The sequence below is a fragment of the Melanaphis sacchari genome, unplaced genomic scaffold (assembly GCF_002803265.2).
Source record: "Melanaphis sacchari strain LSU unplaced genomic scaffold, SCAv2.0 Contig44_pilon_pilon, whole genome shotgun sequence".
Classification (NCBI taxonomy): Eukaryota; Metazoa; Arthropoda; class Insecta; order Hemiptera; family Aphididae; genus Melanaphis; species Melanaphis sacchari.
Window position 1 is genome coordinate 3,488,968 of NW_020271295.1, and position 16,134 is coordinate 3,505,101.

A 16,134-nucleotide genomic window follows, 5' to 3' on the forward strand; every position below is an offset into this window, starting at 1 on the left:
CAAAAATAATTTTTAATTTTTATAACAATACTTATATTTTATTTACTTCTACTAATAATATAATAAGTAACAACACAAATATATAAATATAAAAGTAATACAAAATATTGAACATTAAACCATATTTTTTTTAGTTAAGTGTTTTAAAAAAAAAGATCAAAGTATTAAAAATTCAATATTAAACACTTGATTGTATAAATAATAAAGTAATATTATAGATATTTCAAAATAAGTTAAAATTTGCCAAATTTATGTATATATGTGAACAATATTGTCATTACATAACATAATTAAATTAATAACAATGTAAATATAGTCCCAATTTTAATTAATGTTTCCCGCAATAAAAAAATAATTAATAACTAATAATTTTTTTATGATTCATGACTTTCTCTAGAGATCTTAAATTGTCCCACCAGTTAGTCAATTCGTTTTGTACAATAAGATTAAACCATGGTGTAATTGGATGTTTTAAATTCCTTAAAAATGTATTCATTTTTGATTTGGGAATATATAAGGCAGTACTCACTTCATCTGGATTGGGGTTCAAAGAAACATCTTTATGTAAAATAAATATATAATCAATTTCATGTTCACCCCATGTTCCATCTCCTTCAGACATGTACCTGAGAATAATACATCAAATTAGGTATCAATTTTTGAATAGATTGATTTAGTTGTTATTACCTTATTCTAGTTATATACTGCAAGTCTTTAGGTTGACACTGGCTTGTAGGAATTCCTAATTCAAACACAAGTCTGCGACAAGCAGCAGCTTTAGCACCTTCTAGGTCTTTGCGCTCATGTTCAATCTCGTATAGTGGATGACTGCAGCAAGAATTTGTATAATGATCAGGGAATGTGATTTTGGTCGATGAACGCTGTTGTAATAATAGTTCATCCTTGGTATTGAATAAAAAAACACTGAATGCACGGTGTAACGGAAGATTTCCATTTACGAGTTTATGACAGTCTCGTTTACTAGCAAATCCACACTCTTGGTCATGTTGGTCAACAAGAATACAACGTTCTTTAAGGGCAGCTTCTTGTACAGGATTTAATGGTTTGGGTACAGTTGATAGAAACCTACGTAAGGGTAATGTACCCAATGACTTAAAAATCAACTTCATCATATATAACCTGTTGTAAATACATATAAATAAGTTAAAATTTATTTAAGAAAGATGCTTGTACTAGCAATGTTAATTCAACTGTGTTTAATAAACTAAAAACTTACTAAATATATTCAAACATTTTACATTTAATTGGTAATATATTGTGATGAAGAAATGGTTTGAGAATAAATAATACATTATTGTTGATAAAAATAGAAGGTTTACATAAAACATATTTAGAACACAATAATATAAAAAAAAGTTGAATGCTCACGATTAATTTTAAATAAAATATAATTAATGGAAACTGTATCAAAGTAATTAATTTTTAATATACACACATTAAAAGCGTACTGTTTAAATTCACATGTAATTAATCAATTTTATTTTTAGAATAGCAAAAATATATATATATTAAGTTGTATTAAAATTTAAAAATAAAATCAAAGTAATTTCATAAGTTTGATATTCTCAAGTAAAACTTACTTTTGTTAATAATTAACATCATTATGCATATACCAATAAAAAAAAAAAAATTAGAATTTTATAACAACTTTTTTTTTTAAATGCATTTTTGTCATCATTTTTTTTTCTAAGATGCAAGATTTTTTTACTAATGATAAAAATATATCACATCATAAATTATTTATAATACAAATGAAGGTGGCCTGAATAAATTTTAAAAAATTTGGGACACCAAAATTGAATAGGTAATGGTATGTAATTTTTTTCACTTTTTCAAAATGTGATATGTCTATGCCCTATAGAGCAGTGTTTCTTAACCAGTGTGTCGCTAAATAAGTCCAAAAGTATCCGAAGTTTATTATATCAGACATAATGTATCAATATTTTTGACAGATTTCAAAAATTAATAGGTTATGATAATATATATTTTTTTGATATAATTTTTTTAATAATTAAAAATAAGTTATCTCTCATCGACAACATTTTACATATTTTATATTACAAATTAAAATTAAATATTACTTTTTATTCTAATTTTTTTATTGTGTGTTATAAAGTATGAAATATTTTAATGACGTGTTGCTATAAAACGAATGTTAAGAAACACTGCTATAGAGTATAGATATTACATGTTAATGGTTTATTAGGAACAAAAATATTTCAAAATTATTAAATTAGATAAGATATTTTAAGTTAAGATAAGTATACAAATCTAGGTAAATTTTTCAGGTTTATTATTTTTTTTATTGTCCTTAAATATCTTGTATTTTTTATTACTATAGGATTTTCTATAGTAATAAAAAATTATTTTAATATTTTGTTATAAAATTCAATGTTACTCGAGTTACAGTTTTTGTTATCAAATAACATTCTATTGTTTTGGTAATCATTTGATTTTGAATGTCTGTTCAAATGGTTATTAACAAAGAAAATACTAGCTCTATTGATGCATTTAATCATTTTAATCCCATAAACAAAATATAAACTCACGATCATTGTAAGATTTGTATCCACTTTAGTTCTATTAAAATATAATTTTTTGACCAGTTGACCAGTCATCAAAGAATTTATTTTCATTCATCCTAAAATTTTTTAATGACATTTTTATTGTATTTTTAACATTATTTCATGTAACTACATTTTTATTTGTTAAGTGCATCTAATTTAATTTAATTGTTAGAGTGCCCGGTTAGATAATGTTCTCTTTTGAATATATGTTATACATAAATCATAAAACTTTTCACAGTTTAAATCAAATTATTTATTTAATTAAATAACCCTCTTTTTAATATTTATCAATATTTCCATTTCAGTATTAATATCATGTTCATTCTTCCTATTTTCTAGGTTATTTAATAAACTAATTAAAATACCAAATGTTTTCCAGTTCAATTTATTGAATATAATTAATGAACAGTTTAAGAATATTTTGTATAAACTTCATAAATAATAGAGCAGTGTTATTTTGAAAAAAGTCAACCAACATTTTAAAACACAGAAGTTAAAGGTAGTAAGTTAAAAAATTAAGAAAATTATTAACCAATAATTACTTTCATTATCAAATGTTTTGATATTTGCATCAAATATTGTAACAATAACTATTATTTGTGATTAGGTTTTATTCAAAATAAAACCAATAACCAAATAAGTAAAAGAATTATAAAAACGATTTTAAACATTGAGGCATTATTATATGAAAGTTCAAAACAGGTAGAAATTGATGTATTAAAAAACTTTATCAGGATATGGATTCTTAAACTAGTAATGTCCCAGGAAATCCAGGATAAATAGTCACTCTAGTAGTCTAGTATAAAAATAATTATTAAAAATTAGTATAAAAATAAAGACATGAGTAAATAAATATGATAGAATAAATATTTTAACTAAAATTAAATCATAAATAAATTGATTTTAAATTCATTATTAAGCAATATTTTGTCATGCATTCTTATTATTTTTAAATTTTTCTTGTCAGCTTGATATATTTTGAGGTAATTCAATATGAAAACCTGTCTAATGTTGTGATTTTCATAATCAATTTCTAGCATTCCAAAATTTTATTTTTAAAGTATTTAGAAACATAACTTTACAAACAGGAATATAAGTATATTTATAAGTATTAGAATTTTTAAAAATTTGTTTCATCATTTAAATCTTAAGTCTATTGCGTGAAGTCATATTTTTTATTAAAAAAAAAATATACAGAATTTAATTTTAGATATTATTTTAATTAATTAAAATAAAAAATATCCAAATAATTCATATATTTAATAACAATAATAAGTAAAGGTAAGTGTTTTTTTTCGTTTTAAAATTAATACAATTATAACATTTATAAAATAATAACAAAATCTCGTAACTTAGATTTTTTTTTTTCATCTTATAGTTGAGAGGTTTTGACAAAGGTGTGACTGTTATTATATTGTCAATGTTAATTAAACTAAAGAAATATTATCAAATAAATAGTTTAAATTATATTTGTTTTTAATAGTACCTTCCTAATAAAAAATACAATTTTAATTTATTAATTTAATTGTTGTACATCCATTGTACAAAAATGCTGCATTTCTATTGCATGCATAATAAATAAATATTTAGTTTAATTTGGCTGGGAATGAATTCAAATCAAAAATATAAAAAATAATTAAATTAATAACCTTATATTAAATCAAAAATGCAGTTTTAAACCTATTCGAAATAATCATATTATACCTAGGTAATTATGACGAAATATAATATCTACAGTTTTAACATGACATGTACAAATGCTAAATGTCTGGATCAAATCACGTATCCAATTTAGGTTTTTTCAATTTGAATATCTAACATAAAAATAAACAGGAGTATTTAATCATTTTTATAATATTTTATTTTAATTTATATTCAACTAATAGCTAAATAATTATGATAATTGAATCATAATAATAAATTAAAAAGCACATTAAGATATGAAATTTATTTTTGAATAACTATAACTATAATTTATTAGCTATTATGTTATTATTGCTTTAGGTTCTTGAATAATGTGTTAAAAATAATGATTAGGTATGTTATTTAAATTAATTAATTTAAAAATCAAATAGACTTTTAACTATCTTTAATCTTTTAAAATAAGATGCATAACCACATTTTTAATAAAATTAAAAAAAACACTTATTAACTAAAAAGTAAAAAAAAAAAAAATGTTTAATATATGTAATAATAATATTATACCTAAATACACCAAATTATATATAATTAAATATTTTTAATACCTACCTTAATACGGATTCGAAAATAAGTTTTTTTTTTAAATATAGGCCTTGCTATTGTGCTTGAAAATTTTAACAATCTATTGTATGTTTTACTAAAAAAACAAAAAATAAAACAACATACCTTAATCAATAAAATTGAAATTCGTTTAAGCCTTTAAGAATTAAATTGCAGTATACACAGCACAATCGGACGAACAACATTGATCACTGATTCGTAACATAATAGACTAAATATACAAATATACAGTGCATACGTCTTTACACTAACAAGAAAATTAGAAATCGTTTATCTTTTTGTTGGAATTTATAGCTACAGGGCAATAGGTCAGTAGTGGCACAGTTCCTTTAAGTTTACGATTTAATGTAAATAATGTAATATTTTATTTAAAGCATCCGCTTTTCTTATCAATAATCTGCTACGTTATTAATTATATGATATGATAAATGGTGATATTAATTGACCAATACGATGACTTCCCTCTTAAATTTTCATTTTAGGTTAATAATGTTAATATCAATATAATAAAAATATAACAAACATTAAAATTATTTCAAGTTAAAATATTTTATATTATACATTATTCAGTAAGTCTAAATTCTAATTTACTATCTTAGTCTTAGTTCATATTATTATATTTTATATTATACAATCCAAATAATCTAATACTGATTACTGTCTAAACAAACTATGTACAAACATTAATAATTTATGTGTTGAATATTTAGTGTTTACTGTTTTTTACCGCCTAGTTCTTTAATATCTAAATAATGTCTGCAGTTTACTACTTGTTAATTGTTACTTTTCTTTGTTAATACTCACTAGTCACTACTTAGTAAGTTATGACAGTTATCAGCTTATCACTGTTGACTGTTCATTGTTTAACTTTTAACAGTTCGGTTTCAAGTTGTCCTTTCTTCACTTGTCTATTCAATGTTATTTGTTTATAACTTACAGAAAAAAACAGAATATTCCTTATGAGATTGACTGTTTGCCACCGAAATAAGATTTTTCACTGTTCACTGATACATTTTGAGGGCTTGGTACCTTTTAATTATTTTTTTTTCATAGTTTCCAGCTTAACCTACTAAGTACTATCCACATAGTAAGCTTTAAAAATTGATCATAACTTAAATCTTTTTTTGTCAAATAAATAATCAATTTATTTAACATCGATTAAACTTTTAGATTATAATGAACAGTGACTATAAAGTTTGCCATACTATTTCTGATGTGAAATCGGCGATTTCTTTTGAAAATAATTCATTTGATGTTCGCATTGAATCTGAATTACCTGAAACAATAAAAAATGAGAAATATATTTTGGGAATTGATGAAGCTGGTCGTGGCCCTGTCCTTGGTATGTATAAAAAATAAAAATAAAAATATTCTCAACAATCCTAACTAGGTAAGTTAGGTAATAAATAAAGTGATTCGTTTTAATTAGTTAATGTTTTGATAATAGGTATAGTGATAAAATTTAAGATTTTGAAAAAATAATGTATGCTACCTACAGTATGATGTTCTCAAAAGAAAAAATATTTCTAATTTTCAATTAGATTACTTATCCAAAAATAATTATATCTTGGTCATACTACATAAACTTTCTAATTGCTCACACTCCAGTTCATACCTATGTGTTGACTTCTACATTTTCATACATATATTAAAATATTTTATACCTTACTCATAGTCATAAACACATATACTAAATGTTTAAACATTTTTTTTTATCATTATTTTCCAATATTTTTGTTTATTGTTATTGTTAACATATCTTATACTCATATTGAAATCAAAAATTTTTATTTATATGTTGAATTTGGTTAATACTAAATACTAATGTATATATATATTATAATCAACTTTATATATTTGATAATTTTTTAACACATTGACTACCACGTAGTCACTGGCAATAATTACTCTAAAAATGTGGTTGTCATATTTCCATGTATTTTTAATTTGACTTTGTTGTAATGAGGCTGATATTAAAATTGCATAGAAAAGAAGATATTTTAATAATTACTTAGATATTTTTAAGGTATATAAATAAATGCTTACATAAAAGTATTGTTTTACACTAAAATAGTGCTTTTTTTCTTACTACTTTCAAGTTAGACTCAGAAGAAAATAGATTTTATTATGTAAGCATCATCTTTGTCGGTATCATCAAAATCTCTGAATTCACTATAATTACTAAAATTATCAATGTCAAGTATTTTATTTATATGATTGTTATTTAATTTAGACCTTTTTGGACAAGAACTCATCATTATAATTTTAAAATAATTATTTTTAGTCATAAAAAACTAAAAGTATTTACTTAGTGTATAATTAATACAAATATCATCAACAGGACGCCAAGTGATTATTGGCCACCACTTTAAAATAATGATTTAATATTATCGACTAGACAAATCTAATAATATGTATATTGGTATTGTAAATTTCTGTTGAATAGTTCTAGAAATATTGAAAATAATATTTTATTAATTACTCTTTAAATAGGTTATGACGTACTGCAACAAATTATCAAATGATTGTTGGCAGGCATTTTGCGGATCAATATGTAATAGATACACTATTGACAGAAATATTATTGTAATATCTAAACTAGTATTTATAATAGATTTATATTTCTACTGTTAAATAAAAAAATCGTTTGATAATTTTTTTAGATTATGTATTTCTGTTTATAACTAGGTCCAATGGTATATGGTACATCTTATTGTTCAGTAGATAATCAAGCTTTACTAAAATCATTAGGATGTGCTGATTCTAAAGTTTTGTCTGAACAAGCTCGAGATGAAATTTTTGATGGAATAACCAAACAATTTAAATTACTTGGATGGGCTGTACACATCATATCACCAACTACAATAAGCAATTGTAGCTTTAGAAGGTAGTTAAATATGATGAAACTTTTATTTTTATTTTTGTAGACCATAGTTCTAATGATTTCATCAAAATTTTAGAGACCTGAAATCCAGTAACACTACTTATTTATATTATTTTAATCTTTTAAAAATTTATTATTAATGCCAAAGTAAACCACTAACAACAAAATAATTTGTGTATATGCATATCAGAATCCCCCCCCCCAAAAAAAAAAAAAAAATTACATCATAGTATATCATAATTATAAACATTTTTTAGGCAAAAGTGTTCTTTGAATGAAATTTCACATAATGCTGCAATAGGTTTAATACAACGAGTTTTAGACAGAGGAATAAATATTAGTGAAGTATTTGTTGATACTGTTGGACCTCCTGATAAGTACCAAGTAAGAATATTAGTAGTTTTTATTTTTTAGATGCATGAATACTTAAAGGAACTTAAGTATATAAAATTGTTCTATTGTTTGTATAGAATGTTTATAATACATTTATACTATTATGTTTATATGCTTACAGATAGTAAAACCTCAAAGAACCTACATTTTATGAATTAAGAACAAAAATAATAATATATAAATACATTATAATGATTTAAATGATATTATATTATTATCATTTATTATGTATAATATTTTTTAAATATTAATTAAATTTTTTTTATCTAAAACACCAAGTTTATTGTGGTGGCACTTAAAAGTTTGACCCAGCTAATAACTAAATTACTATTTATAATAAATTTGTTGAATAAAAGTTGATATCAGATAATAATTTTACACTTATATTATTTAAGTAAACATATGCTTTGTAAATTCTATTTAATAAATTAATATAAAATATTATCAATTTATTTAAATAAATACGTAGAATGTATTTATATATTATTTTATTGTTATTAATAACTGAAAATATTTATGACTTAAATTATTTGAAAATATTTATAATGAGTATTATGCCATTTAACTATTGATTAACTGATTTATTGTTATTTTAATCTACCTATTAAGTGTAAACTATTCCTTTTAATATTTCTGTATTTTAAGGTTTATATTTTAAATTCATCATTTGTAATTTATTATATTTTGTTATTTGATCTTTAGGAAAAATTATTATCAATATTCCCTCAACTAAAAATAACAGTTTCTAAAAAGGCTGATTCTTTGTTTCCAATTGTAAGTGCTGCTAGTATTTGCGCCAAAGTAACTCGTGACGCGGCGTTAAAAAACTGGAAATTTATTGAAAAACCTGGAGAAGATATTGATTCTAATTGGGGAAGCGGATATCCAAATGGTAAAATCAAAATAATTATAATTATTAATGGTTCTTTTGAATATTAGTTCAGGATCTAAATATAAAGTATTACATTTAAAATAATTTTTATCACTTAGATCCGGTAACAAAAGAATATTTAAAAAAAAACATAGATCCAGTATTTGGATTTCCAAGTATTGTTAGATTTTCTTGGTCTACAGCAGAATTAGTATTAAAAAATAATGCAGCACAAATAGACTGGTAAGTTTATATTATGTATCATAATATTATGAAGTATTTAATATAACTTATTATTTTACTATATTGGTGTTTGATTTAAGTTTTTAATAAAAAATTAAAAAGTGAAATACATTTTGCAATTATTAAGCAAAATATTTAATATTTTTTTTAGGTCTGATGAAGAAGAGGATGTAGATAAAAAATCATTACCTATAACATCATTTTTTGGTCAAAATAGTAAACAAGTTCAACAGAAAACACCTTTTTTTGATGATAAGGGTATAATTATTACAACTAAATTTTAATAAATGATAGATCATTGTTTTATAATTGTTTTTTTAATCAAAACAATATTGTAATACTTATTCATGTATTTTTTTCGGCTTCTACAATGTTTACAATATTTTAAATTCATCATTCAATAATATTTTATTTGTAAACTAAAATTAAGTTTACATTATTTAATACTGTTTAATAAATACATTAAAATTAACCTAACCTTAAATATTACTAAAGAATTTTTTAATTAATCACAGTAATTATTATACAGTAATAATATATTTTATGCTTGAAATACAGGGTTCTTTCCTATTATGTGTTTTATTAAATGTTTTATTATTGGTTTATTTTATAATTATTTATTTATTTATTATTTTTTTTTTTTTTTTTTTAAATAGTTCTAGACTTTTAAAACTTAAAATAATAATGTGTACCAGATTTATAAAATTTTAATTTAATAAAGATAAAAACTTTTTTTTTTTTTTTAAATTTAATATCATGTTTTTTAAGAAAATAACTAGTATTAAATAGGTAACTATAAAAGTTTTGAAATGTAAGCAAACTGCTACCTGTTATTTTTATACTGGTGAGATCCATCTAATTTTTTTTTAATTGTGTGTTAAATAATACAAAATATTGTTTTTTTTTAGAAAATTTAATGGAAACATCATTGATTAATGTAAGTTGAATAACCATTATGAATTATGATCTTTGAAGTTTAAAGTTAAAGAAAAATATGTATAAACAAAATACCAAAATATTAAAATCCTTGGTTAGTATTCTATAATTAATAGTAGAAGTGTTGATAAATACTACCTATCATATCTATGGTGTGTAGTATGTAATGTGGAATTGTGTGGTTAAGTATTGTTAGAATACTTGTTATTAGAGTTTTGTGGTTAATTTAAAATTAGACTCTAATCACTATTGATATTTAGTTTCACTTTCATTTTTGGTAGATAGATGATGAGTGTAATTATAAAATTTTGTTTCATAGTTTTTTTTTTTTTTATGGTTCTACATTACTGAGTATTTAATTATTTATTATATTTTCATAGGCAATGTCCAATTATAAGTTTGATTAATATTTAATATTTAAAGTTTATAGATATATAATACAAGATTATAACAATAAATAAAAGTATCATAGTTAATGTAGTAATAAAACAAAATTATTCAATTTTATATTTAAATAGATAAAGCAATAATTAATTAAAAGTTTGCCGGTGCTCACGTGTGTAATCTCTGACTTACATACATACAACAAAAAAAAATTTGTGCTCAGTCATTTATTTTATGTTAATAAAGTAAATTTACCTATTATAAATCTTAAATATAAGAATATTATTTAAGGCATTTCATAAGCTTTTATTAAGATTATAATTTCAAAGTGAATTATGAGAATTTTAAAGTTTTAATATTGTACATAGTTATAAATTTTATAATTCACTATATGATATCAATAAAAAGCTCATGAGATATTCTAAATAATATTCTTGCTTTTGAGTTTGATAATTAGTACATTTACTACGATATTAAATCTAACAACATTATATTGATCCTGCTGAATATAAATTTACTATGTTGTATGTATGTAAAACAGACCTAACCATAGACAATACATTTATGTTTGATATCCTATTATTTCAATAAGTAACAAAAGATTCAAAAGAGTTATCAACAAATAAATTAGTACTAAAATTGTTGACAAGTTGCATTAAACCAGTGGCTCCCAGCCTTTTTTTTATTCTATGTCACCCTTATAAATTTTCAAAAATTTCATGTTCCCTCCCCCATAAAAAAGACCTTTTGAATTTTGGTTAGACAAAAATACAAAATAACTAAATATTGTATAAATAATGACATATTTTTTTCATTGTTTTAAAGACAAAGTATAAAATATAAATTAACTTGATAATATTATTTTCTAGATTTTTGAATAGAATTTAGTACATTTATATATTACAAACAAAATACGTGAACGTATTAAAATTAAAAAAATTTAATAAAAAGTTTGAAATTGTTTTTTTTTTTCGCCGAGTTCATAATCCGTGGTTATATTTTTGACAACACGCAACGCATATCATTTTTCATATCCAATTGTGTTAGAAAACTAGATTCACAAAGATAAGTTAATACAAATAGAATTAATGTACAGAGAACTTTTTCAGCCATTTTTGGAGAAGAGTTGATCAATGATGGTCAGAATTCCGTTACAAATTTTTCATCAAATAGATTTTTATTATGTCATTTATTGTTTTGAATTTTAGGTACTGACTATAAAACGATATAATTATTTTTAACTACAAAATTCTCGTTATTTCATTATCACTATATTCCTTATATCTAAATTTCCCCTCTCTGATTGGCAACCACTGCATTAAATGATTTAAGGGAGCACTGGAGAGACACATAAAAAGTAACTTAATTGTCTGCCTAATGCTTATTTAAGAAATACGAAAGTTTAACTTGTTAAGTAATTCTGAACCGTTAATATTAAATTTTATAATTTAAAAAAAGCACAAGTCTAATCGCTCCCTGCGTTTAGCTAATGATTCAAGTCTATAGTCTATAACTTATAAGGAATGACTAATATGACGAATGAAGGGAAACGTATTTAATCACACTTGAAAGGTAAGTATCGAAATGTAAAAAGCGATTTTTAATTGCCTCAACAGAATTAATTACACCAATAGTATGATATGATTGAGATGGCCAAATAATAGAGCAATAATCAATTAAGTATAGCGTTCTAACAAGAAGTGAATAAGTAAAATATCTACCATTTTTATAACGTTAGTGGATTATTAAAATCCTTATAGGTAGTTACGATTAATAAAATCTAATATTAAAGATGCTTTATTTTGATTATATATTTATTGATTATTAAAAAAGAGTGAAGATCCTAGGTGTAAGGCTATACTCATTAAAACTCAATATTGTTTTTAAAAAAAAATTATTGTTAAATATAGTAGAGATTTATGACTTGGATATAAGTCTAAATTGAGTATATTGTGCAAGTTAGATTAGGTTAAGTGTCATATTATCTTGTTTTATATAATATTTTAGGTTTAAAATTATTATTTATGATTTTTATTAAAATATGAAATTTTTAAACTATATTCAATGCATCTCCATTGATTAACCGATTTATGTCAATTTTTTTTTCTATTTACTAGATCATTCTTCAACAAAATTCAACTGAATTCAGTAAAAATTTCACTTAAAATTCCATAGAATATGCCAATATAGGTAGGTAACATTTTAAATAATTATAATTTATTTATTTGTTTTGTTTTTCGTACATACCTATTGTTTCGTCGTGACAGCCAATAGAACTGTTCTATTGTTCGTGTCATAGTAGGTATACTAAATTGTCTAAATTATTTGTAAATATTTAATACAATATAATATTATTTTATAATGCGTATTCGTTTGTTTTTTTTCTTTCACGAATTGATGCGGAAACCAAATATACGTGAACACAATACCATGCAATCTATCGACTGAGTAGGTATCGTTTATTCGGATTCAATCGTATTATTAATTATTACTTTTTATTAACAGTGGTTTATTTAGGTTACTGGTGCATGAAAGCTAGATTGGAATAAGCAAATCGTCCTTTCATTAAACGTTACAAAAAAATAAAATATAACAATAGAAAATCAAATTTTTACAACAGTTTTATGATAAAATATTACATAGAATAGGTCAGTCGCCAAGAACCAATAGATAAAAGGTACAAACCAATTGTTACTGTCGAATATAGATACTTTTAAAAAATTCAGCGTTATATTCAAGATTGGTTAAAGTAGTATGCGGTTCGTATTTTTTTACATATCTAACTATTAGGTATCCTAACGAAAAAAACAATATAATTTACTTTAACATAATATCTATTTTCATTATTCAATTTTAATTTTTTTTTAACTGTTTTGTAATCAAATAAAATGGGATTTTTTAAAATTTAAAAAACTAAATTACATTTTTTTTTTAAATTTTTAAAAATGCTTAAAGAAAAAAAATTGAAATTTATGTCATTTATTGAAACTTTTTTACCAATTGCTGTCTAAAACCACTTTTAAAAAATTTATTGAATTGGCACGAAAATACTCAGGTAATACAGAATTTTTAGAACATAATATATTACTCTACATCAGATTAATTAATAAGATACAGCTAAATATAGTTATTTTTTTTATATAGTGATTTAAAAAAACAATCATAATATTAATATATCGTAATGACCTATAAGATATGATTGGCTATAATTTTTTGATTGTATATGTGCTGCATTTTTTTTTTTTAAATAATATAAAAATAATTTATATTTTATTGATGTAGGTCAATATAATATTTAATTTCTATTGCTCAATTGTTTTTGTTAGTTTATTTAATTTACGGTCCTGTGTATCTGATATACCTATGATCTTGAAGTAGGTTAAGTATATTAGTTATTTATAATAACTAGTTCGTACCTATGATATATTATACATAAATAATCGTATAAGTGTATAACATCACTTATCAATATTTTCTTTATGGGTGACAATTAAAATATAGAATTATTAACTTATTAAAATATTTTTTAGTTTTTTTTTATTAGTTTGTTGTTAACTATTTATTTATATTGTACATATTTTGTATCTATTGATATTATAGGTATTGTTTTATTATAATACGTACCTAAGCACGTAAGTCATTCATTTGACTTATTATTATATTTTTTTTTGCGTTAAGTATTCATGAATTATGAACATTTGTTGTATTATTTATATTTTATAGTTTATTTCTTTATGTATTAGGTAATAAAAAACGGACTTAGAGATTTATGTATAATATTTAAAAAACACTACTGTTTATACATTTTTTAATTACGTTTTATATAATAATATATAAATTATATTTCTTCTAGTTAGACTATATTTTATTATTAAATAAAAGTTAAATACTGATTTTAAACTTTAAGAGAAGTAAAGAACGATTAATTTTGTAATTAATTTTTTTTATGAAATGTGAACAATTTTGGGAATTTATTTACTTATAGTGAATTAGGTATTGAATAAAGCATCAATAGTTTCACATATTATTATCTTTGTAGAAGAGTATTATTATTATTATTATAAATTTAGGTAGGCTTATTAATAGGTATATTATATATGTCGTCATATCGATATAGGATCGAAATAAATTCTAATGTTCTAAAGTGTACCTAAAGGTCCTAAAGTACCTACTTAGTTGAGAGAAAGTATAAGGTAGTATTATTTGAAGTAAAAAAAAAGCATGGTAATTATTATATTGTTCAATTAATATTTATCGCTAAAATATTAGGTATATAGGTACACATTTATACATTTAATAATTAAAAGATACTTAAATGTTCTATAAATTATTATTAGGATTATGTGACATTGTTCATAGGTAAAACACATATAGTGCTTTAACAAATTTTATTATACAAGTTCAGCTCATTCATATCATTGACTACAAAGTCACAATATTTCTGCATGGGTTTTGATTTTAAGTATTAGATATTTTATTAAACCCGTGGATCATAAGCGTATCTACATTGGGAGATGGAATGGGAAGCTGCCTCTCCAGTGACTTGTTGGAGGACTTTTTACTTTAATGTATTTAATTATTTTTTATTTTGACACTTTTTAATTAATTACCTATTTGTAACAACACAAACATTAATCCAATTTTAATAGGTAGGTAAGTATCTTATTTCAATTTCAAATAACATAAATGGTTTGCCTTATGTCCTAGCATTCATGTAACTCGACAGTTAACATATTAAATAATAATAAATAAAAAGGATTTTCAAATTTTAGATTTTACATATTTACATAAAAAGTTACAGGCGTTTATATATTATGAGAAAAAAATCTCAAATATTAGATAGGTATAGAATATAGATGTAGTATAAATGTAGTGTGTAAAAACTAAAATTTTGCAATTTGTCTATAATATATAGTCGTGTTCAACTATTTCAGTTTTCAAAAAAAAGTTCTTAAAAATATTCAGTTTAAATTTATTTAATTAACTTGTTTTACAATAATAATTTAAATATTTTATTTTATTTTATTTAGAATAACAATTAATTAATGCATAAAAATAATATTTATTATAGCAATTATTTATTTTCTTTGGAAAAATGCTTACAAAAATAAAAATTTTGGTTTTTATTCTAAAATATTTTCTAATATTGAATATTCAAACCCCTAAAATATGCTTTTTTCTACAAAATACATTTTTTTTTTTTATGAATTATAAATCATAAATATATCTTATTCCCACTTAACTACATACCCTCGAAACAAATATGTAAAATCATAAAAATCAAATTTTTATTTATGAAATATGCTAGAAGTAATACCTATTGCCATCATAAACATTTAAAGCAATTTTTGCAAGAACAGTTTTAACTAAACTATATTCAGACTTTTCAGCTACTAGGTACCTTAGTAAACCATTGTGGTTGGTGAATAAAATTTGAAAAGTTTCTAATCCTATTAATGTAAGTGTAGAACTGTATAGGTACCTGTATTAATAATAAGCTGTTAAGTATAATAATATTGTTAAGTTTTTATAATGAATTATGTATGACATAAACATAACTTAATAATTATTCT

At 22.1% G+C, this 16,134-nt stretch overlaps 2 protein-coding genes across 6 annotated transcripts; one reads left to right on the forward strand and one right to left on the reverse strand.

Annotated features, from left to right (window-relative positions):
• Positions 1–311: 311 nt before the first annotated feature.
• Positions 312–5,220, reverse strand: LOC112597996 (isopentenyl-diphosphate Delta-isomerase 1). Of its 2 annotated transcripts, none has more exons than XM_025344287.1 (3): positions 4,956–5,220; positions 688–1,140; positions 312–626 (listed from the first exon to the last, which is right to left on the reverse strand). In XM_025344287.1, exons 2-3 carry the CDS (start codon positions 1,131–1,133, stop codon positions 356–358), a joined length of 717 nt encoding a protein of 238 aa, XP_025200072.1. In that variant the 5' UTR covers positions 1,134–1,140; positions 4,956–5,220; the 3' UTR covers positions 312–355. The 2 variants fall into 2 exon arrangements, with proteins under 2 accessions (XP_025200072.1, XP_025200073.1); XM_025344288.1 differs by lacking the exon at positions 4,956–5,220 and adding an exon at positions 4,839–4,874.
• A 159-nt stretch (positions 5,221–5,379) lies between these two features.
• On the forward strand, positions 5,380–9,534 carry LOC112597995 (ribonuclease H2 subunit A). 4 transcript variants are annotated; one of them, XM_025344284.1, is made up of 8 exons: positions 5,380–5,419; positions 5,790–5,937; positions 6,021–6,192; positions 7,539–7,737; positions 7,992–8,118; positions 8,830–9,019; positions 9,118–9,241; positions 9,393–9,534. In XM_025344284.1, the coding sequence occupies exons 3-8, from the start codon at positions 6,027–6,029 to the stop codon at positions 9,523–9,525; spliced, it is 939 nt and encodes a 312-aa protein (XP_025200069.1). In that variant the 5' UTR covers positions 5,380–5,419; positions 5,790–5,937; positions 6,021–6,026; the 3' UTR covers positions 9,526–9,534. The 4 variants fall into 4 exon arrangements, with proteins under 4 accessions (XP_025200069.1, XP_025200071.1, XP_025200068.1 ...); XM_025344283.1 differs by lacking the exon at positions 5,380–5,419 and adding an exon at positions 5,511–5,667; XM_025344286.1 differs by lacking the exon at positions 5,790–5,937 and having other exon boundaries at positions 5,386–5,419.
• The last annotated feature ends 6,600 nt before the right edge of the window (positions 9,535–16,134 follow it).

Coding starts and splice junctions, on each gene's coding strand:
- LOC112597996 (XM_025344287.1), bottom strand. CDS start 1,133: ATGATGAAGTTGATTTTTAAGTCATTGGGTACATTACCCTTACGTAGG. Junction 627..687: donor CAGTATATAACTAGAATAAG/GTAATAACAACT, acceptor TATTATTCTCAG/GTACATGTCTGAAGGAGATG.
- LOC112597995 (XM_025344284.1), top strand. CDS start 6,027: ATGAACAGTGACTATAAAGTTTGCCATACTATTTCTGATGTGAAATCG. Junction 7,738..7,991: donor AGCAATTGTAGCTTTAGAAG/GTAGTTAAATAT, acceptor AACATTTTTTAG/GCAAAAGTGTTCTTTGAATG. Junction 8,119..8,829: donor GACCTCCTGATAAGTACCAA/GTAAGAATATTA, acceptor TTTGATCTTTAG/GAAAAATTATTATCAATATT.